This window comes from Saprolegnia parasitica (assembly GCF_000151545.1).
Source record: "Saprolegnia parasitica CBS 223.65 unplaced genomic scaffold supercont2.87, whole genome shotgun sequence".
Lineage (NCBI taxonomy): Eukaryota > Oomycota > Saprolegniomycetes > Saprolegniales > Saprolegniaceae > Saprolegnia > Saprolegnia parasitica.
The window spans coordinates 1-23,310 of record NW_012156481.1 but is presented as its reverse complement, the minus strand read 5'-3'; the positions used below and the strand labels follow the sequence as shown (position 1 = coordinate 23,310).

General features: G+C 58.0%; 5 protein-coding genes across 5 annotated transcripts; 2 read left to right on the top strand and 3 right to left on the bottom strand.

Annotated features, from left to right (window-relative positions):
* Nucleotides 1–407: 407 nt before the first annotated feature.
* Nucleotides 408–7,252, top strand: SPRG_12038 (hypothetical protein; the record flags this gene model as incomplete). The annotated part of the gene is made up of 6 exons (XM_012351806.1): nucleotides 408–1,289; nucleotides 1,338–1,553; nucleotides 1,603–3,003; nucleotides 3,057–3,878; nucleotides 3,928–4,263; nucleotides 4,311–7,252. The coding sequence occupies 6 exons, from the start codon at nucleotides 408–410 to the stop codon at nucleotides 7,203–7,205; spliced, it is 6,552 nt and encodes a 2,183-aa protein (XP_012207196.1). The 3' UTR covers nucleotides 7,206–7,252.
* A 1,025-nt stretch (nucleotides 7,253–8,277) lies between these two features.
* On the bottom strand, nucleotides 8,278–13,659 carry SPRG_12037 (hypothetical protein; the record flags this gene model as incomplete). The annotated part of the gene is made up of 1 exon (XM_012351805.1): nucleotides 8,278–13,659. One exon carries the CDS (start codon nucleotides 13,657–13,659, stop codon nucleotides 8,278–8,280), a length of 5,382 nt encoding a protein of 1,793 aa, XP_012207195.1.
* A 305-nt stretch (nucleotides 13,660–13,964) lies between these two features.
* SPRG_12036 (hypothetical protein) lies at nucleotides 13,965–15,834 on the bottom strand (the record flags this gene model as incomplete). The annotated part of the gene is made up of 2 exons (XM_012351804.1): nucleotides 13,965–14,641; nucleotides 14,694–15,834. 2 exons carry the CDS (start codon nucleotides 15,832–15,834, stop codon nucleotides 13,965–13,967), a joined length of 1,818 nt encoding a protein of 605 aa, XP_012207194.1.
* A 149-nt stretch (nucleotides 15,835–15,983) lies between these two features.
* SPRG_12035 (hypothetical protein) lies at nucleotides 15,984–17,021 on the bottom strand (the record flags this gene model as incomplete). The annotated part of the gene is made up of 1 exon (XM_012351803.1): nucleotides 15,984–17,021. One exon carries the CDS (start codon nucleotides 17,019–17,021, stop codon nucleotides 16,002–16,004), a length of 1,020 nt encoding a protein of 339 aa, XP_012207193.1. The 3' UTR covers nucleotides 15,984–16,001.
* A 3,905-nt stretch (nucleotides 17,022–20,926) lies between these two features.
* On the top strand, nucleotides 20,927–22,116 carry SPRG_12034 (hypothetical protein; the record flags this gene model as incomplete). The annotated part of the gene is made up of 4 exons (XM_012351802.1): nucleotides 20,927–21,175; nucleotides 21,228–21,533; nucleotides 21,579–21,775; nucleotides 21,870–22,116. The coding sequence occupies 4 exons, from the start codon at nucleotides 20,927–20,929 to the stop codon at nucleotides 22,114–22,116; spliced, it is 999 nt and encodes a 332-aa protein (XP_012207192.1).
* Nucleotides 22,117–23,310: the final 1,194 nt, after the last annotated feature.

The following is a 23,310-nucleotide window of genomic DNA, read 5'->3' as shown; positions in this document are numbered from 1 at the left end:
TGGTACGTACCGTCACGTTCCAGGTCTGTACCTCTTACATATATGCGGTCACGAGAACAGAAATACGGGGCACCAGAGACAACAAAATAAGCCGGCAAATTCTTCTTCTTCTTTTATCCCCGTGTGCTCTGCTCTCGGAACTAAGCGGCAGTGTTGTCGTCCAGCACCCCATCTGAACCCTTCCAATCAGAGCACTGGCTCGTCGTGCTTGCGTTAAACGTTAAATTTATGTCGTCGGTGCAATGTGGATCATGCACGACAGATGGAAGAGGTGACGTCACGTGCGGGTCTTTTGTGTCGGGCGATTACGCAGCGGCATCAGGATATTCTCGGATTTACCTCAACTCGGAGATCGACGGACGGTGCGTGTATTTGTTGCTCGTGTCGGTTTCAAACAACCGCCGGCGATGGCGACGAGTAGCCGTGCCGTTGGCCAAGTCGGCCCCGACGACGACGACGACGTCGACCTCGCATCGGACGACGAGAGCGGCGACTCGCCCATCGAGGCAGCCGACAATGACGCACCGTTGTCATCGGCGCGCCACAGTGTCATCTCGGACGTCGACTCGATCGCCGCAATGACGGTAAATGCGCTCCAGATCCCCGATACGTCGGCCGCCCGCCGTCGCCAGCAGCGCCAGCGAAAGAAGCGGACATCGGCCCAAGTCCGGCGAATCATGGGGTGGTATCCCGCACCTGCGATTGAGCGCACGATCGCATCCGAGCAGGCCAAGGTCGAGTCCCTTCGTGACACAATATTCCAGTCCAAATCCGCCGAGCTCCAGCAGCTCGTGGCTCGATTGAACGGTCGTGCCAAAGTTAACGACGACGACGGCGACGACGACGACGACGATGACATTCGTGGACACATTGCTCGCGATCCCGCCGACGACCAGCCCGAGGCACGTCGTGGCTCGGGCCAAATCCCATTGGCATCGAGCAAGAACAACCAAAACACGGACCAGCTGCTCGAGCTGGCACGCACGGTGACGGCATTAGAGCGCCACGTCACGGCGGTGGAGCGCGCATATCGTGGCGAGCACGTCTATTCGAGCGCGTCCACGGTGCAATTCTCGCTGCCGAGTGCTGGCGCCTTCAACTTTAGCCCGGGCACTGCCGTGCCGACGTCGCTGGGGTCCGAGCCACCGACGCCGAATATGCCACCCGCCGAGGTGCACCGCGTGTTTTCAAGAAAACTCGTCGACCTCTACGACAGCGTCGATGCGATCCACGTGCCCGACGACGACAAGACCGAGCGAGATCGCTTCCTGGAGCGTCACCGCCTTGCAGTAGGCGAACTTTCTGTGCAAAATATTGCCGCTAGATCACGTGGCTAGATGCGCGGCCATGCCAGTGCTCGGGTGCTCCAGGCCACGTTCCGCATGTACCGGTGTCGCCGCAAGTTTCTAAAATGGCGGCAACGTCGGCGACGCAAGCTCGCGGGCGCGTTACATGCGTGGCGGCATCTACGCCAACTCGAGGGATTCGGCCGGCGGAATGCGTGTCGGCGCGTCTTCCGCGAGTGGGCGGACGAAGTTGAGTGCGCCCTCAAGGTCCTTTTGTGTGTGTCTCCCTCACAGAGATGAATGGTGTATAATGTAGCTGCGCATGATTGAGCTCCGGCTACTGCAGCAAAGCTCGACCAAGGTCGCGACCGTCTCGAATCTGGTCAAGAATCTCTTTTTGACGACGACCGACGATTTCACGACACCGCCTTTGTATCGCAAGGGGCCCGACTACAGCTACGTGTTTGTCAACGAAGCGTTTGCCGCCGTCCAAGACAAGTCGAAAGACGCGGTGGCGGTGGGTCGCATTGCGGCGATCCGCGCCGAGATGCGCGCGGCGCGCGAGACAGTCGCCAAGCAGTTTGTGCATACTCTCTTTCTGAAATGGAAGGCGTACCACGAGCAGCACAAACGTACGAGCGTCAACGCGCAGCTGTCTCTCCGCCGCGCGATGCGCATCGCGTTCCTTCGTCGGCCCAAATGGCTCGGCGAGCGTGTTCAAGTCGTGTTTGAAATGTGGGCCCGTTATACCCTCTTCCAAAAACACAAGCGCGCGTGCATGCCGGTGCCCCGGTTTCCGACGCCGTTGGCGCAATGGGACCTCTGGGTCGCCGAGTACAAGGCCCGGCAACTGCGCAAGCTCGAGGCCCAGGCTCGGAGCCCGCTCATGTGGATGACGCGCTACTATCGCCTCTTGCGCGCCTACTGCAACTTGTCCAAATCGAAAAAAGCCGAGAACCGACGCGCGCGTGCGTACTGCAGTCGTCGGCACCTCGGCATCGTCTTTGCCAAGTGGCGTACGCTCACATTGCTCAACCTCGAGACGCGCGGGTCGATCAAGAAGGCGCTGTATGCGTGGCAGACGTACACGGCGATGCGCGCCGACTGCCGCGTGCCGAAGCGCAAGATCCAGCTCCGCACCCGGGACGCCCGCGTGCACAAGGCGTGGGAAGGCTGGAAAGAAACAAAGTCGCGACGCAGCGTGTTATCGCTGGACCGACGCATGCGCTTGCTGCAGCCAAGCATGTACCCACGCGCGCTCACTGCTCTCTACCACTGGGCAAACATCACGTCCCGAGAGACCAAAGCGCATCTCTTTCATCGCTGGGCGAGCCGCGTGTACCGACGAAAAGCCCTTGTCAAACTATGGACCGAGGCGACGCGCTTGCATGGGCGCGTGCTTCTCCAAGCGACCTTTACAGCGTGGCGCCGGCATTTGGCAGGGACATCCGCCGCCGATCAGCATCTCAGCGCCGACCCCGTTGCGATCGATGCACTTCTCGAGTCGGCGCTGCCGTTTATGTTTCTCTCGGACGCCTTCGACAGCAGCCTTGGCGATACGTCCTCGGACGTTGGCCTCTCGGAGCTCCACGCGTTTCAGGTTCTCGTTCGGAATGGGCAAGCGGCCGAGATGGAGGCCTTGCTGCTCGAGCACCCGCGCTTGGCGTCCGCGCGCGAGCCCGTGCTTGGCAACAATGCATTGCACGTCGCGGCGCAGGTATGCCTTCTCGTCGTCGTCGTCGTCCAAGGGCATGAAAGGGACCACTGTAGGGTCCGCCAAAGCACATGACATGGACGGCGCACCGGCATGTACTACGCCTCCTCGTGCAAGCAGGCGCGTCACCCTTTGCGCGTAATCTTGTCGGCGACAGTGCGCTCTCGTTGGTGTCGGACCCAGAGATGCGTCATTATCTTCGGGCGACGGGCTATGGGTTCCACGCGCTGTCGCGAACCGCGTGCAATACATCCATGATCGATACCCGGGTGCTCTGGCACTTGCTGCTCCGTCTTGGGATTGAGTACCGCCGCGGCGACCGCGCGTTCGGAGACCCCGACGTCGGAACGTGGCACACGGTGGATGTGACGCGCCCACTGCCGTCGACAAAGTGGGACCCACCTCCCAACGAGCTTCGGCGCCGTCCATTTCTCTACATCCTCGCCAACAAGCTTTTGCAGCGGCCGGTCGTCGAGGCAGCCGAGGCGAACGCACCCGGCTTGCTCCAGGAGTGGTACTTGGCCATGCACCACCAACTGCTGCGCGACCGCGAGATTCTACCCGACAGCTGCACGCTTCCGTGTTTCGAGATGCCCGATTTCTGTGTCGACGTGTGTCCGAAACATGCGATCATGCCGGCGTTCCACTCGTCGTTCTCCTATGGAAGAGACCTCGCGCGAACCACCGAACACAACTTGCGCGTGGACTTGGTCGGACCGCTTCTTGGAAAGCGTCCGCCACTGGACGCAATCGCCGATCAAGTTGAGAAGTTAGCGGTCCTTGCCCGCGCCGCCGAAGCGCAGCTGCTACAAGTCGAGCGCAACAACGCGTCGCTCTTGCCACTCTATGGTGTCAAGTGCTACGGGTCGGTGACCGAGGTACTGTGAATGACGACTGGCTTTTGTATATTGACAAATAATGGCGTAGGAGCTCCAAGGGGTCGATAGTAATCTTCTCGACGTGATGCTGTGCATCTACTTTAAGCTCCAGCAAGTGCGCATGCTCGACAAGGCCAGTGAGAAGCTACCAGCGTTCATCGCGTTGCAATCTGCGATCCCCACCGAGACAGCGCTCCTCCAGCGTCTCGACCGCGCAGTCGATGACCATAGCCGCGACGTCAAGAAAGCATGTACGGCCACCGCAGCGGCCAAGAAGAAACTGGCCTTGTACCAGAATGCGTACACATCGCTCTTTACGACAATCAAACAAGCACCCCTATCGTCGGGCGACGCTGTCGAGAAGCTCATTGCGACGCGCATGCAAGTCGACGAAGCGCTTCTCGGTCTCGCATCGGCCGCGCGGCAGCAAAGAAACAAGAGACGGCGCAGACGCGGCTCGAAACACTCCAGACCATCTACAGGGACCTACTCAACGAGCAGCGCACTTGGACAAAGGACGAGTTCGCCATCCTTGACGCGATGCTCGTCATCCAAACTGCCACCATGGACACATTGAGTGTGACCATTCATACCGTCGACGCCCGCCGACGGGCGCTACTGGATGAGATCACGCAGCGGCGTCCCGACGACCGCCTTGGGCGCCGCAACATCAAGACGACGGCCAAGAAACTTCTGCTGCAATTGCACGTGTTGCATCAAACCCATGCGGCGTGTGAGCTGTTGCTTGTGCACGATGTGGGGGGGAGGGTCCGCCCCCCCAGCGCGTTGGCCCCCACCGCGGTGGTCACCACTAGTAGCGTCGACGACGTAGCCTCGTTGACGACCGTGAGCCCGCTCGTGTCCGAAGCACTGCAACACCACTTGCCGACGCGGGTGGTACCCCCCAATTGCGCTATCGCCGAGTCCGTCCTCGTGCAAGCGTACAAACGGAGCATGATGCTGCTGTTTGCGGAAGAGCGGCGCATCATCGCCAGCGACGTCGAGCGCCAAGATGCCGACGCGGCCAAGAAGCGTGAAGTGTTTTTTGAAGCCAGCCCGGTGGCGGCCATGCCACACGAGACCGCGACACCGACCGACGTCGACCGGATGGACCGCACGAGGCGCGAAACGCGATTGATCAACACGCCGACGTTCCGACGTCGCACGAAAGCCGAGGCGCGGCCCAACCGCAAGCGCCTCGAGCTCCAGAAGGCGCGTATCTCGATGGTGTCCCGCGCCGCCGCGTCCGACGCCACGTCATCGCACGACACGGAGAGCTACGACGCCGACAACGATAGGCTCCCTACTCGGTTGGGAACGTCGGTGTCGGATGCCTTGCTAGGCGAGCCGCGCACAATCGAAGGCATGCAATACACATTCGGCAACTTTGCATCGCGCGCATTTTACGACAAAGGTCCCTCGACGGCGGCGCTTGAGACGACAGCGACCGACCAAGTGGACGACGACGCGATCGAGTCCATTTGGCGGTCGCACGGAGAGATTGCGAGCTTGTCGGCAGCAACATTGGCGCTCAAAACACGCGTCTTCGAGTCTCAAACCAACACCGTCAAGGTAACCGAGACCATGACGCACCCGACATTGGCGCGAAGCAACTCGAGGGTGGGGCGGCGCCGGTCGCTGGAGGCCAAGCACAGCTCGTCGCTCATCGAGGAGGTTGCCGAGGCGCCCGAGGTCGAGTTACCGGCGGTGATCGACGTTGTCGCACCGGATCGTGTCGAAGCGACCGCGACAATGACCCTGGTGGCTCCACCAAAGAGTCCAGAGTCGGCGAGATTGACAGCACCGGCGTCGCTGCCTCTAAGGGTGCCGACGCCACGAGACGCCTTAAACGACGGCGAGCAAACGCCAACCCTCTCGGCGCGATCGAATACCACTGACGACGACAACGGCGAGGAGGAGCCGCCGCGCACGCCCTTGATGCTACGCATTGGTATGCCCCCGATGACGCCGCCGGCGCCGCGGGTCTCGATTTCGGCCGAACTTGGACTGACGTCGAGCGATCTCTTGGCCAACCTCGAGAGTTTTGCTTTCTTTAGCCAAACTCTGCTGCACAAACAACAACCATTAAAGCCTGCGAGTAGTGTCGAGCGTCCGGAGCGACCGACGCTCGGCAGCAGCCTGAGCACACCCGAGCTCGACGTGTCAGCACCGCTCTCGAGCTCGAGCTCACGTACTGAGCCGCGCATGCGTCTGTTCCACGAGCTGGTTCAGCGGGACGACTCGATCGTCAAGCGACACGACCCGAAGCGTCGGTGGCGCACGAAGCGTAGTGTTCCACGTCACTTGCCGGCGCTCGAGACATCGTTTAGCCTCGACGGACGAGCGTTTGCTGCCCTTCACCAGGCACCGACGTCGTTGCCTGCGCCAAGAAGCCCGCCACGCTGCATTCCGGCGCCATCCAGCACCGATCAAAGCAACAACAACAACAACAACGAGGATGACAACAACGAGGATGACAAGGGCAACGGCGATGCTGACGAACACCGGACGCACTTGGCCCGCATCGAACTGTTATACAACCCTGAGAACGACCCGGGGCGCGCACCTTTGTCGATGGACCAACCAAAGTACACTGTCAAGACGCTGCGGGAGCACCGACCGTTCAACGGTCCTCCAGTGGCGGACGCAGCACCGGTGCTCCCGACGCTCTCCAACGTTGTTCTCTGCGGATCGCAGTTGCTGCCACCGACCTTGGCACCGACGTCGCTCTTCCCTTCTGTGGCTGCCGAGACGTTGCTGCAGGAGACCATGACCAAAGACGACAAGGCGAAAGTGTGGGCTGCCTTTACGGCCAAGCCACTGCCCTCTGCGATCCAAGCGGCGTACGCAGAGCTGTACCCGGGAACGTACCTCACGGCCACACCACTGCGGCGGGACGCGATCAAGATCCCGTCGAGCATGAGCATGCCAGAGCTACCCCGGCCATCGAAAGGTGGAGTTGCCTCCGCTCTTGCACCCAGCCTCCTCGGGCGCAAGTCAGCCGAGATCTGCTTTTGGCAAGCTGTCGAAGGCTTCAAGTCCATTCGCGACGAGTCGATTCATGGCCTTGTGCTCGCACCGGCCAAGGTGCGACGGAAACGTCGCAGTGTCGAGATCGCCCACGAGTTTTTGACGCCGCAGAGTCCGCAGGCACTGCACTGGATCCTTCTCGAGTACCCGGACGTGATAGCAACGATCGAACAGCTCGTGCAAGGCGAGACCGTGCCCGCAACGACTTTTAACGAGCTCCAGCGCGCAGTTGAGCGTCGGTTGGCGATGGCCCACGCGCCGAACCCCCTCGATGACAATATCTCGGCCTTGTTATAGTACCTCCACGCGTGTGTAAAATAAATGTTGAACACATTCATAGGGTGAAATCCACTTCTTACTTAACGTTCAACGTTCGAGCGCAAGGCGAGGGCCCATGAACGGAGGGGACGATGACACTTTGTGTCGAATCGAATCCAAGACGAGGACGAGGTTGGATGATCTATTGGATCGCAATACCGAAAACAAGATTAATCCGCGCCGCACGCAACAGAATTAGTAAAGCTCAAGGCATCGACAAGTGTCGTAGCCAACTGCTCGGACGGCCCGGTGACATTCTACACCTAATGGGACGGAACTTTGTCGTTGCTACCCAGGATATCAACGTGACGTACAGTGCCCTCAACCCGACACCACGCACGCCGCTATCGTCGGTTCAAACGTTCCAGTCACTGCTCGCGGGCTGAGAAGGGCCTATCGTTGTGTGCCATGATATCTAATTCCTCTCTCGGATTGGATCGCTACCCCCACCTCGACTGGTGCGAAGGACGACTGCGTGAACGGCTCGCTTCTCAACCCACCGCTAAATCACTGCAGCTTTGAGTGAAACGCCACGTACGTGGTGCCGATGCATCCCACGCTCATTGAGGTCGTCAGGGACGGCTCGTGTGCCGCGACAGCCACCCACATGTACGTGCCGACAGACTGCCCGGGTGGTAGCTTTCGTGACGCGCTATGTCTCTTGCCAATCGCAATGCCGGCCGACGTCCTTGAGATGCTGGCGACAGCGGTCGCATGTGTGGTACCACACCCGACGCCCGTGGCCGTCGCGAACCGTGCTTCCACATATTGCGGTATGTGGACTCCACTGCAGTGCTTGGGTAATGTAGGGCGTCGCCCTCGCACTTTTACATCTCGTGAAGAATAGTCTTTTCACCAACAACCGCGATAGTTGTCGTCATGACGTCGATACCAAGGACAAAGTATATTTGAATTCCTAGATGGTTCAAATGTGCTCATCATGCCGTATCTGATTCGACCGCACCTGGACGGACTTATACAGAAGCGTCTCTCTTTTAGATGAGTGATAGAACCCCCAAACCACGAGCCAAAGACCCGAGCTAACATCGTCTCACGGCTTGGCCAAGGGACCGATGGGCGCGAACGAGCTACTACGGTCGGTCGAGTTTTGGAGCGGAATCGCGCCCAGTACATGTCTGCCCGCACTGGCGGGTACGAGATCCATATCGACGCCAAAGGCGCGCCACGTCTTGATATCGAGAACATACAGCGCTTCGCGCCAGCGCAGCGTGACCATACCATTCAGGAGCGCAGACGCGCGGTCCAGGTAGTATACGTCGTGGTAAATCCACGTCTTGTGGCGAAACAAAAACTTGGCGCCGGCGTAGAGCACGATCGACTTGGCGCGCGCTGGCGTCGGCTCGCCAATGTAGAGCCGCGTCGCCACGTAGCAGAAGAGCTTGACAGCAAACACGATACCAATCAAGAGCAAAAGGCGGGAAAACTGCCCAATCTGAATCTGAGCGCTGTGGCACACGACCTGAAAGTCAACCTCAACGATTTCGCACGAGTCGACAGCGCGCTGCATCGACGCCACATGGTGCGCGGGGTCGAGCAAGCTCACGCATCCCGCGACGAGCCAGACGAGCGCGATATTGATTGCATTGTAGTAGCGGTTGTACTCGCGCGTGTACGCAATGAAAACATCGTTGACGACGGCGGCAAGCCACGTGAGCTCGTTGGCTTCAATCAGCGTCTGATACCACGGCGTCACCGACACTTGGAGGTAGCTGAAGCGGCCGTTGAACTCGAGCGAGAGTGTTCCCGTCGAGAGAATCCCAATGGCCGTGATGCTTCGAAGAAAGAGCAATGGCCGGCCAATCCAGACGACACCGCCGACACTGCCAAGAGAAAACATGTTGCGGCCTTCGATCTGTCCGCGGCTCGTGATGATGTAGGCAACAGTGAGGCCTGCAACGAGGATGACGACGGCGGTGATGTACTGGACCGCCGCACGGGCATACGTCGCGCCGGACGTCGGGATCTCGTACTCGTGCACCTTTTGCTGCGCGGGCAAGAGCAGTTCGCCAAGGACCGTGAGGTTGCCTTGATCACCGACCAGTTGGACGACTTCGCGCACGCCAAAGATCCACTCCATCAAGAGAATCCACGAGGCAAACGTAAAGTCATCAGGTGTTTTCAGGACCTCGTACGAAGCCAGAAACAGGGAGGACGACAAGTTGAGGCGCATAAACTGGATCAGCTGAATGTGCAGCTGCTGCACCGTCGCTGTCGACGCGGCGATCGAGGAATGCGAGATCGACGGCACATGTGTGCTCACAAAATCGACGGTCGCGACCAAGTCGGGCACGCAGTGACTCGTTGACGCAGTATTGAGTTCGCAGATGCCAGTCAAGTTGCTGCTTGGCGTTAACGACGCCATAATGGCCGCCACCACCCAAAACTCGATCGTCGGTCCACTGCGCGCGTGTCCACGCGACAACGAACATGGCTTGTTGGACGACAGCAGGTTTAGCATACCCGATGTGACGGCGATGCCAGAGGAGAGGCCAATGTCCGCGCAGAACGGCGAGCCCCCGAACGAGATCCACTTGGAGTAGAGCCATATTCCAGGCGTTACGTACATCGAGTCGGGCACAATGAGGTTGGCGTACGCACGCTGGGACGCGTCCGACGCGATGGACGCAGCGCGGATCGTGTTGACCAAGTCGATGATATCACGATTGAGCGCGCGTGGGACGCCAATAAAATACATATCGACCGAGCCAAACGGGCCAACAAGGTCTTGGATGAGAGTGAAGCTGCCGGCCATCGGCACACTGAGCGTCGTATTGAGTGTGAGCACTGATGTCATGGAGATGTTGGCAAATGCGTAGCGGTGACTGGACCGAAGCAGAGACAAGCCGCCGATACCGCTGCTGTTGGACGTCACGGCCACGAGGTCACTCGCGAGCGCCCAGTAGCCTTTAAACGACGTCTGCGACTGGAACCGGTACGAGCCGTTAATGGTCTGGAGCGTGAGCGGGAAGACGAGTCCGTACGCCGACTCGACACTGTACGAACTGAGGAGCCCAATTTGCTTGTAGTTTTGCCACTGAACATCGTACGTCGCGATACCAAACGTGCGCCAGTAGGTGGCTTCGTCCCCAACGGACAAAGAATTGGGCGCTTGTATCTGTGCGAGCCAGCGCTGGCCGTCCAAAGAGGTTTGGAGGTCGTTACTGAAAGCAATCTGGAACGCGGCGCCCCAGCAGGGTTGCCAATCGGCCCAAGCGACGTTGCGAAGAAGGCTCTCGAGGTACACGGCGCCGTTGGTCGTCATCGTGGCACAGCGTTCTTGGCGCCGCGCCGAGTTGGCCATGGGCCACGTCTGTTGAAAGTCGAGAAAGCAGTATTGCGTAAAGATCCAGGGCGCATGGATGCAGGCGTCCGTGGTCCGCAGACCCGCAATGACGGCCGGTAGCGTATTTAGCTGCGTGTGTTGGAGGTTCGACCCAAAGTTGTCGGCCGACAGCACGAACACCGAGGTCGACGACGCAAACGACCCCAGTTGCGAAAGGTTATGGCTCGCCAAGCTGAAGCTCGGGAGCTCCGCGCCCATGTAGAGCTGTCCGTTGAACCAGTTGGCTAGAAACACGTGCGCGCCTGTGATGTTAAAGTGCGCCCACCAAATGTCATTGGCGAGGTCGGTCTCGGACACAGCAATGTACGATATACTGCCGAAAATCGAGGTCACCATGTAGGTCAAGCCCAAGAGCACAGTGAGCCTGCTTGAACGCGACCGCTTGGCTTCGACCTCGGGCGACGCTTCCACCGGAAGGCTTGCTGTCCGGGGGGCCAGTGACGGCGCAATTGGCCGTGTCCGCTCGTACGTGATCGTGTCGACTATCCAGCTCCACGACTTGATGTCGAAGAGGTAGTGTTCGGATTCGAGGCGCAGCGGAATCATACCGGAGAGGACGCTAACGACCTTGTCCATGGCCCACGAATGGGCGACGATCGGCGTCGTGTACACGGTGCACACGCCGGCCACCGACAACGGGGGGCCCTGACCCCCACGAAGCTCGGCGCCGCGTCGCAAGAAATATCGGTCGTAGATCCACGCAAGGGCGACGGCGGCAAGGACGCCGACGACTTGGACGACAACGAGGAGCAGCAGCCGCATCGGGCTGCCGACGGCAATCGCAGCACTCTCGCAGTAGAGGTAGTAGTCCATATCGGTGCTATAGCACGTGCGGTGGAGCGTCGCCGTCATCGAGAGCGGTGCGCCGACATCGATCGCTAAGAGGGCCAACCAGACGCCGAGACTGCTCAGCGGCGCAAACAAACGCGTCATGTCGGGTGAAAAAACGAGCAAGAGAATGTCGTTGACAACGTAGATGATCCATGTGGCTTCGCCCGTCACGACCGCACTCATAAAGAGCGATCGCGGCTCCTGCACCAATCTTGTATACCCATTCTCCGAGACGAGGGCAACGGGCGCCGTGCTGAGCATGCAGAGCGCCGTGACGCCCCGAAGCCACTGCAATGGGCGCCCGAGCCAGACCGAGCCCACGATCCGGTTAAAGTACAAGAGGTTCGCACCGACAAAGTGCAATCGGCTCGAGACGGCATAGAGCGATGCGAGGCCCACGACGCCTGTCAGCATCGCACTCGTATACAACACAAAATAGATGACGAGACGCGTCGACGTCTTGAGCGACGCTTCGTCTTGGCCCGTTGAATACGCAACGGCAGGGTACGCGTTGGACATGATCGTCGCGTTCGAGACGTCGCCTTGGAACGACACGACCTCGCGCTGGCCGCGGATGAACTCGAAGAAGCAGACACGGCCATAGAACGACCAGGCCGGCGACGCTGCGTCAAGGAGCGGTTGGTATAGCAGCATCCAGTTGGACGACGCATTGGTCGCAAGCTGCAGAAAAGACGCCGACGCTAACGTCATGGCCGCGTCGACTGCTGCCGCGTCTGGCATTGGCGGTAGCAGCGTAGCCATCGTGTTGGCTTTGGTCAGCACATCGATACACCCAATGATGGACGTGGTCAACGCACAGATTTCCGGAATCGACACGAACGATGGTTGTACGAGGAACGCGAATACTACCGCGTCCTTGGAGAGAGAAACGGTCAGCGGCGGCGTCCCAATGCACGAGTCGGCAAAGTCGAACGACTGCTGCACGTACGTCGAGCCTTTGCGCCGAACACACATGGGGTTCCCGCCAAAGAAGGTCCAGTTCGGTTGACGCCACGACGGCGGTGTCGGCGCGACGACGATCTCGGGCAACACATCGTAGAGGGCGCGAAAGCTCTGGTTTTGGACGAGCATCGGCTGCAACACCGCTGTGTAGGCGGCGTACGCATCGCTCAAGGCGCGTGGCACGCCCATGTAAAACGTATCGACGCTCAAGAACGGCCCGAGCTCGGTGTGCAGGAGGTTGACGGCGCCGACGCAGCCCTCGGCCGTGGTACATAACCCTTGGTAGACTTCCAAGTCCAATGCAGGCATGTTCGAGAAATTGCGCGCGAAATGATTGGGCGACTGCCGCACCAAGCTCCGGTTGTGCGTTTGGAGCACAAAAAGATCGTTGATGAAGCGCCAGTACATGATCTGCGACGACCACGGACCCGTGGGCATGTCCATGTTCTTGAGCGCCACGACTTGCTCGAGGCCCAGCGCGTTGGTAAGGACCATCGACTCCGTGATACCCGGCCCGCGCCGGTTGGCCCACTGCAGTTGAAAGTACGTGACGTGGTGCTGCCGCCAGAAGGCCATTTCGTCATCGATCGACGTCGTGTCGCGCGCCATGGCCGTCGTATCAAGCCATGCGACACCCGCACTCGTCGCGAGCAAGGCCTCTTGCACCGCAACCGTGAACTCGTTCCCGGGGCCGCCCCACGTTGCGAGGAAATCGTCCCAGACGACATTGCGAAGGACCGTCTCGAGGTACGCGGCACCGTTCTTAGTGTAGTGCGCATGGCACCGAGAGACGCGCTTGGCCGTGTGCGCGACCTCCCACCGCTTCGCAAAATCGACCCAGCAGTATTGCGTCATCATGCGCATGCTCCACGATGCCGAGATGGTCCGGAGGTTTGTCACAGCGTACTCGATGGTCACAAACTCGCTGAGGATGATGCGCCACGGATAGGTTGGGTGAAGGGACGTGGTCGGTACGGGCGACGTGTAACTCTTGCGCATGGCACTGGAAGGGGCGAAAAGGTCGAGGCTGCCGTTGCTTGTTGTGGCGAGGGCACGGTTGACGACGTCGATGAGGAAGGACTGGTGGCTGCTCACATTGTAGCTGGCCCACCACAAGTCGTTTCCAAACGTTGGCGTGAGCACGTACACGTAGTAGAGCCCCGCGGCGAGGGATGCATACATGTAGAGAAGTCCTGCGATCTGGGTCACCCACCGATGACGCTGGAACATCGGGCCGTGCGCTGGCGCACCTTCGATAGCATGGATCCGAGCCATGGCTGTTAGCGCTTGGAAGGGTCGTTGTGCTGAGAACGAGTATGTTGTACAGCAGAAACCACCATCAAAATAGAACACACGTACTACACAAGATACCGTTCTACCCAATCCAACGACAGATCTCGAATATTTAAGCCAATCGCGAACCAGATGTGTTTGGATCGGCTGAAAATCCGACACAGGCGGTCCAACTGATACGGACAAGGGGTGAGCGATTGAAGCTAAGGCGCCTTTGCGTATAGATTTATATATTACGTGACGAGATGCTGTGATAGAAACCGCGTGGACCGCAACGTGCAAGTACCTTAGATACTGCTTTCGGTGGCCGCCGCGGGCTTGACGTCGTGCAAGACACTGTGCAGCCGTTGCTTGCGCTTTTGCTGCATGTAGACGGCGCCACCGAGCACCGTCGCGACGCAAAACACGCCAACCGCAATGCCCGCGAACATTGCGGCGCCGTGAGTTCCGGTCGTGTCGGCTGATGATGCGATAGCGCGGGTGTTGGACGTCGGTGTCGGCGTCGGTGGCGGTACACCGGCGCTTGTTGTCGTCGTACGGTTGCCAGCGCTTGCCGGCGGGGTCGGTGTCACTGCCGCGTTCAAGACACCACACGTCACATTCGTTGTCGCGAGATCTAGGGCGAGCTCGGGCGTCATCGACAGCGGAATGTTGCAGCCGAGATCGCCAAAATAGCCATGGCTTTCGTCGTTGCTGCAGTCGACGTAGAGGAACCCGCTGGGCACAGGCACACAGAGAAGGTCGAGCACGGCTTCGGTAAACGTTGCGTGCTGGAGCACCATGTAGGTTTCGTTGACTACAAACTGTGTCGATGATAGCACGTCGTTGGTCAAGGTGCCGTCATCACACAAGGCGCCGGTGGCACTCGAGACGGGGATGTCCAGCTGGAGGCCGTCCGGGCTGTTGGCCATGGCATAGGTGACACTAGCGCTTTCATTGCAGTCGATCGAGAGGCCGCCAAAGACTTGTAGCGTATGGATAAACGTCGGCCAGACGCCAGAGGTTGGGTGAAGTACCGAGCAGACCACGGTGGCCTTTCTCGGCGCCCGTATGGATGGCGTGGACGCACGCATCGTCGGAAAAGTAGCTGAATTGTCCCGTCAAACAATCTGCCAGCAGATAGGTTGACTCGCTACTCGACGTCGGGATGCAGACGCTATCGACCACAACTTCGGCAAACGCTGCCTCTGCGTGGTCGATTGTCATGTATAGCACGTTCGGCAAGTACGCGTCGGTGGCCACTGAGACGTCGGCGGCAAACCCAGTAGCACAGACACCCGGCGCCACAGATGTCGAGGGGGTGGTGCCGTTGCCTGCCTCCCATACCATCGACGTCGAGTACACAATACCATCGGAGCAGTCGGGCGTCATGTAGAGGACGAGAGCTGCGTCCGGGTTGTTCACAACGCTCGACTCGTACCAGCAAGCGATGGCAGAGGTCGTCGTCGCCGCAGTCCACGCATTGCTCATCGGTGTCGTGCAGTTGCCATCGAAATAGTAGCCAAACGAGAGACTCTCACAGTCAACGCGGAGGTACGGGGTCGTCACCGTCGTTGAAATCGGGGCGCAGAGTCCGTCGAGGACGTGCATCTCCGTATTGGTCCACTGCAGCAGCGTCATGTAGCGCTGATGCCCTTGATAGAGAAGGTGGTGGTCCGACGGGCTTGCGAGAAACCCGTTCAAGCACGCTTCGGCGGCGCCGGCGCTCGAGCTGTTGGTCGTGGACCACACCACGGCGCCAGTACAGTCGGGGTTTTCGTAGAGCGCAGCACTCAAATCGACAACCGATTCCAACGGCGCGGCGACGCGGTACGGAACGTCACACGCTATGTGGACAGCGCTGTGGATGGCTGTGGGAATGGTGCAGTTGCTGTCGATGAAGGCGGCAAACTTGCTGTTGTGGCAGTCGGCGTAGACGTAGCGGGGACTAGACGCCGGCGCCGTGCCGACGCAGAGCCCACTAACGACGACCTCGACGGTTGCGTCCGAGTGGCGCACTGTCATGTACTGCAAATTGGGCAAGTAGCGGTCGAGCGTCGACGACGCATTGGCCACCAGCCCGTCGGTGCAGTTGGTTGAGAGCGCCCACGGGTTGGCACTGCTCACATAGAGAACCGCGCCCGAACAATCGGCGTGGTCGAACCGCACGACACTCATCTTGCCGGCTTTTCTGCGTTTGTACGACCCTTGGCTATACTTAGCCGCGAATTTAACCACTACGTTCCTACCCTAGCCCTAATCCATCTCTGCGCGCATCATCTTTGCCCGCTCGCAGTGCCAACCAACATGCTAGAGTTGAAAGAAACGTGGCATCTTAAGGATATCTAGACATCATCGTCGGCGGCACCGCTATCCTCTTCCGACTTGCTCACTTTACTGGCCTTGAGCTGCTTCTTCATCGGGTCGGCCGCCATGATTTGGTCCCGGTGCGATGCGAGATAGCCCAGAATAAGGCCGCCAACGAGGACGCAAAAGAGCATAAGCGCTATCGCGCCGCCCGAGCCGCCAGACGTGATGACAAGTGACGTCGTCTTGAGCACGGTGACGTTGTTGAAGACAATACCGCACTTGGTCGAGACAGCACCCACTTCAAGGACGTCGACGAGGTCCGAACACGCGCTGTCGCTGTAGTAGGCGAACGTCGCATTCGCACACGATGCTTGGAGGTACTTGTCGCCCGTAAAGACGCAGGTTTGGTCCCGTGCGACTTCGGTCATGTAGGACCGCGAGATCGTCATGTACGTCGCGTTGATGCCAAAAGTCTCGAGGTACACGGTCGTGTTGTAGATGAGGCCGTCGGTGCATCGTCCGTTCGACGCCCGGTGCGGCAAGACGACGTCGTATGGGATGCCGCCGCTGCCCATATTGACTGCGTACAGTGTCTCGCCCGAGCAGTTGGCGTGCGCGTACGTCTGCCCGATGAGCGTCGAGGTGGCCGGCCACGAGATGGGGTTGGGCGTCTCACAGATGATGCTCACCGCCGTTGCATCCAGCGCGAGGACGTCGGTGCAGTTGGCGTCGCCGTAGTAGGCAAAGTCTTGCGCGGCGCAGGATGCCTTGAGGTAAATGTCGGCCGACGGCGACACGGCGACGCAGAGGCCGTCAACGACCTCTTCCGTGGAGCCCATGTCGGGGATCGAGATGGTCGCGTAAATCGTGTCGGGCGCGTACTGGGAGGGCGGCGGCGTGATTTTGCCCGTGTAGTACCCCGCCGTGCACGCGCTGAGCACGCTTCCATCCGACATGGTCGAGATGACGTTGGTATAGTCGACGCTGCCGCTGCAGTCGCGCTTGGCATAGCGCACGATGGCCTTTTGGTTCTCGGACGACGGCCCCGACCCCATGGAAATGAAAAGCTAAAAATGACATCGCAGTTGAAACGACCAAGATTTGGTACTAATATGGGAGCGAGGAATGCGACGACGCAAGGGCTACCATGCGGCCGTGGGATCGATCCTTCGGACCCCGTATTCGCCCAAGTAAAGCGGCAAAGCCGAGGTGTTTCAAACAAAAATCAAACACAAAACACAGACATATACTGGTAGAGTGTTATTTCTCGTTCTTGTCAAACTATTAAACATGACACATGTGCGACGGTTTACCTTGTGGGTATTCACCTAGCTTGAGGGTACTCGGCCTGTTTTTCATTCAAACTACGACTACAACAAGTAGAGAGCGGGGGAAAACGACGATACTGTATAAAAGTGTCGTGGACGAGCTCGTGTGTGGGATACTCGACTACACACGCGACTAAACACGTACTAACGTTAGTCGAAGTCGACGTTCGGAGACCAGCGCCTAAGGATTACTTCACACCCATAAATATATAAGTCCTATTTCGGTTAATCAAATTTGTGATAGATACTTGCCGTAGGAGGGAGCTCAAGGTATGGCCGCAACACTTGCCGCAACGAGAACCCGTCAGAGAGCTCGGTCGATGTACGGCACATGGTGGTACGCCCTCGTGTGCGAGGAACACTAGGATTTGATGTCCCTGCGCTCGATTTGACGCTGTCCAATGGCACAAGCTGGCACACCTAATGGTGCGCATCGTAAAACTATTTCGGTGAAGTGGACTGCCAAGAGATTTCATAAAATGGGACGTCCAAAAAATAGGGTGCTAATCCCGTCGTGCAAAGCCAGCCGATATTTCGTTCCGAATCGAGCAAGCCATTCTTCAGCGTCGTGGCCTCGAGTGCTACTCTATCATGACGAGATGCTTGTGTCCATCAAGGCGTCCCAACGAAGCGAACAGGTGTCTGAAGCATGGAATTCCTGGATTCCTACAGGTCAACTATCAGTCCCGTTAACACAAAACGATAGCCAGCCAGTCGGTCTTCATTTTCGCTTTGCTCACAAACCATGTAGGGACTGCCCGGGTATTTGTCGCGCGGCGTGGGGCTCGATGTGACGCTGATTGCCGAGCCGTCGACGCGCCGACTTGGCTACGACTGGATTTCCAAACAGTTCTACCATGGTGCAGCTGAGCCCGCGCCTCTTTGCGTATCTGCACAAAAACTCGATCAAGGTCGAGTGGGGCGTCCGTGGGCGCAAGCTCATGTTGCAAAAGTGATCCAGGCCAGCCAAGAGGTCGTCGCCAAGGCGCTATGGGCAGTCCATCGTGCCGTGGCGACCGACGCCTTCCCGGTCCCGGACTTTGAGTGCGGTAGAATGGAGGTACCTGACTTGGACCGTTTAGAAGTTGAAACGCGTGTCCTTTCTAGGTGCTGCACAAAGAGATGCGTTATCGGAGCACTGCAGCCGGAGCCATATGTCATGGAGGCCTTTGGTGAAATGCGCGACCTCTGTGTCAAGGTCTTCCACAAGCGGTTCAAAGATGGCGACCGCATCACCATTGCATACCGCACCATATCGAGTGACGAAGCCCACCCTGGCCCCCTCAACCCGGACGAATACCAAGAATGGTTTGAGATATGATTTGGGGACGGTTGCGCCCACTACTCTAAATGACGAGGAATGCAATCCGGCGCATCACCACCAACTCGTGCTTGGTCCGCACCGTCTACTATCTCGAGCCGCGGCAGCCGTTTACCTCCGTGCTTGATTATGTCGAGGCTCTGTACCCCGAACTCTACCACCGCGGCGTTGCCGAGCATGCGACGCAGCTCGCCGACGCGTCGTCGCTCGAGCAGTACATGAATTGCAAAGCAGCGGCGTCACTGTGTCCTGCACATCATTCGTCTTATTGAGTATGTTGAGAGACTCGTCTTTAAGTGCAATCGACAACGAGGCAAAACACCCATTGCGCGCAGACGAGAAAAGAAAGAGCATGTCCGACTCGGCCGACCAGCATCTTGGCGCGGACCTTTCGCCCTCTTGACCATGCAAGTGCCGTTTGCATTGTCTAATCATGTAATAGGAACCGTCGGTTCTCGCAACCCACTGGCGACGGCATTTCCTAATGGATGTCAAGAACAACAACAATGGTGGTCGATTTATACGGCATATACGGACGAAGGAAGCGAGCAGTTTCTTTTACCCTGCACTGGATGGTTCTGCGTTTTCCAAACAAAATGTTGCATCCCATGGTGCCCCAGTCTATGTACGTTCGATCACCAAGCTTTGAAGCGTGAGGAATTAACGAGCGAGCGAAATGACTTGGCGATGACGTCGGTTTTGAATATAAAGACATGGTATACGTCGCGTAGGCGATTTGTGCTCAAGAACCTACTACTCGTGGGGGCCTTTGTACCTACACGGATTGGCGTCGTGTATAAAATATTGCATTATTGCGCTACTGATGGACGTCCGTGTCGTACTGGTGTCAGCAGTGGGAGGAGGCGTACATGGGTTGATGCGAAGAAAAGACTCGCCGCTACCGAGCGATAGAACGCTTGTTAAGCGCGCCCGAGTACACTAATCCAAGAACGACTCGCTTCAGGACACGACCACGTCATGTCCCATTCCAAGATACCATCAAATACTACTCTAAGTGACAGCGAGATGCCATGAAAGGGAACTACAGGGCGATTTTTCAAAATATCAAGCTCAATTGATTGATCGGTAAACAGCAGGAGGTCAGTGTCCAGGCCAGTTGTCCAAGGCACATATGATGTGAGAAGCAGTGTCGCACGGGAACCGAGTGCCCTTGACTCAAGGGCACTCGGTTCCCGTGCGACACTGCTTCTTGCGCCTCAAGGGCCTTGAGGCGCAAGTTGACACACAATGCGCTTAGGGTCATTTATGAGGCCGGCGATCCCAAGGGCACTGTCGTCGACCCTGGCCCTACAGAACCAGCTGCAGAACACTGATTGTTCCAAAAACGTCGAGGGTGCATTGAAACGCCAATTGAAAGAAGCGATCTTCTTCAGGTCTCTCGCCAATCATCATCAAGTCTCTCACTCAAGTTCATGCCAACTCTCATGGCACCTGGTGAGTCGAACGCAGCTGCGCGTCGACACGACGCGGTACGATCGTAGTGCAGCGCATATACGAGCAATGGTGTAGGGGTAATGTGCGAGGTCCAGCTTCACCGTCCACGCTGTCTCTCCTTTCATTTCGACATGTGATCTTTTTGTGCGGCAACTGTGAGCTTGTTTGCCCAGTCCGCAGTGGTAGCGACGCCGCCAACCAGCTATGGTACGTTGAACGTGATTACAAATACGCTGGTCATGATATAATTGAATAGTCTAGCAAAGCGTTATCAATTTATTTCGCGTCAAACGGTCGAGCGTTGGTCAGTCGCCTCGTGCCATTCACACCGACACGCCTGTTGAACTGAGTGTTCTCGTTATTTTACGTTATTTTACACCGACACGCCTGTCCTGCCGCCGAGCGGCCAAGGACGTCGTCGTCCCCCGCCGCGTCAACACGCGACGAACCAAGCCAGCGGTTTACAATAATGACACACCAGCACGCGTTTTTGCCATAGCTGTCTTGAACGTCTGGTCCACTTTTGGATTACTGTTCTCTTGCCCGAGTTGATTCCAGGCGCGTGACGTGCCAGTGTGTTGTACCGCACTGCAGCGCGCCACCTGTCATGCCGAGGAAACAAGAGTTGCATGTCCGGGCTTGAAAGACCACCGCACTGCCAATCTCACACCCGACGAGCCAACATTACATTCCCCATGCTACGTAAACCGACGCCTGTATTTCAAATCCTGTGGCGGTAGCGAGACCGGTCAGATTGCCTTTTGCGCCTTCGTGCTACAAGTGATCAAGTGCCATGACACGACCCAAAACGTCCAGTAAAGCAGCGCTCGAGCGTCAGCGCGCCCACGATCGTCTTATGAAGCGGCAAGTCCGCGTCGCGTACCTCGCAGAGCGCGCGGCGCTGCAAGACGCCTACGTGGCGCTCACCTCTCGATTCTACGCCCTTCGAGGGACAATGCTGCCGTGGGAAGAGGTGGCAGCCGCGCTCCGGGACGCGCGTGAGGCCGCCGACAACGACAACCGCAACCTCCAGCACCGCGTCCGCCAAACCCGCTTGTTTGCGACGCGCTTGCAGCACTGGATGAGCACCATGTCCGCACCGACCGTACGCACGTCTATTGTTATTGCCTTCTTGACGTCACGAATGATGCTAGTAGACCACGAGCCTCACGACCAATGGTGTCACCAGCGTGACACTCCTGCAAGACATCGAGATGCGTCAGCTGGGCTTGGAGTGGATTCAAAAGCAGCTTTACCACAGTGCGAGCAGACATCTCGCACCGTCCGTGTTTCCCCACGCGTACGAAGACTCGGTCAAGGTCGAGTGGGGCCACCGCGGGCGCAAGATCGTGCTTCAAAAAGTTGTGCAAGCAAGTCCGCAAATCGTCGCCGCTGCGCTCTGGGCTGTCAACTGCGCGTCGACCGGCGAGCTTTTCCCCGGTGTCCACACGGCCAACATTCGGGTCGATTGTGGAAGGTGCTGACACGAGACTCATGCCACTGGTTAGGTCCTCCATCAAGCGCAGGATGGGAACCGTCGGCTCAGCTACAGCGTCGACGAGACGGGCAACTCGAAAGGCACGAGCCTCAAGATTTGCCATGCGCGCTTCAACGACAACAACGACCGCATCCTCGTCGCGTATCGCTCCGTCACGATCGACGACACGTACCCCGACGTTTTGGACCCGGACGAGTACCTCGAGTGGTACGATGACGGATTTCTTGCGAGTCAAAGGCCACAGTGAGCTATGTAGGAATGAGATTCGCCGGATATCGGCCCATTCGTGCTTGCTTCGCAGCGTCAACTACCTCCAGCCCCGCGCGTCGTTCGAGTCGGTCACCGGCTACGTCGAAGGCATCTACCCGGCGGGGTACCACCACCATGTGCAGACGTATGCAAACCTGAGGAACCAGAATCTCTCGTTCGAGCAGTATCTGCAACGCGCGCTCTTGTTGCGCGGCATTGCGATCGCCCACGAGCACAGCGACGTCCTCAACAAGGTCATCCAGAGCGTCATGACGCACCCTGCTTTTTACAACGTCTAACTGCACATTTTTGTGCTCGGTACTATCGGTGTCTGGAAAGGAATTAGCGTGAATTGTATCGATAATAGTGTGCCGATTCGTTTTGAATACACTTTGGTACTTGTCGCTGTGTACTGTGACGCGCAGGTGGGTCGACGAGGTGCCACCGACGCGTCACGGTACCCCTATTCCTCGACGACTATGCGTTACAACGCCGAGGCATCGCTTAGACATACTGGCATAGAAGCAAACGTAGCACAGACAAACCCAAGGACTAATTCGGGCTACGGCAGAGTGCGTGGAAGTTGGCACTGGAGCTGGGTCGGTGGCTGTGAGCGGTGTGCAGAATGATCCCTTCGTGGTGAGCCCCACTCGTAAAAAGCCTGGTCGAGATCGTGCGCTAGCTCCTGTACGCGGACCACTCGACAAGCATTTTGCAGGATGAGACGTACATACATCCATCGTATCCATCTTCTCAACTGTTTTCTTCCCGTGCCCTCTACTGCACGATCGGCTCGGCGACAGTGATGGTCGTCGGAGGGAAATGACGCCACCTTGTCAGAGAGTACACGATGCGTCTTTCTAGAGGCGAGTGAAAGCGTGAATGCGAGCCAGCATGTAGACTGTTTGGCAGCTACGGTCGTCTACGACCCCGACCTTCTGAGGTTGCGGAAATCGTCATCGCAGGCGAAGCAGATGGGCTATACACAGCGCGAGCACTGATTGGCTTGCACGTCCGGGTCAGGGGTAGGGAAAGAGGGAAATTGAAATGGTAGCTGAAAATCAAAACCGTATGCAAATCGCCATCTGCGTCGCCAACGAATAACGCCACACTGTGGCATTATTCTGAAGGCGCAACGTGGTGTGGCCGCCACACCACGCTGCACCTTCAACACTTGCTGCTGAACATTTTAGGGGTGTTTCCATCAGTATGAACGCGTTCCGCCATAACGAATGCACCGCATGCAGGCCGGAGCAACCCACACCCAAAGAGCAGCGTCCATTCCACCCCATGATCCCACCCGGTGTCGAGTCACAGATTCATCACCGATACCAGTTGAGCAACTATCAACATCGACTTAACCCCTAACTTTCAGCGAGCCGCCTAGAAAAATATCCCCCCATGCATCGTGGCAACGAGAAGACAAGTACTTTGTACACAAAATTGTCCAAAATTGGGTCTTCATGAAATAACCACGTGCAGCGACACTACAA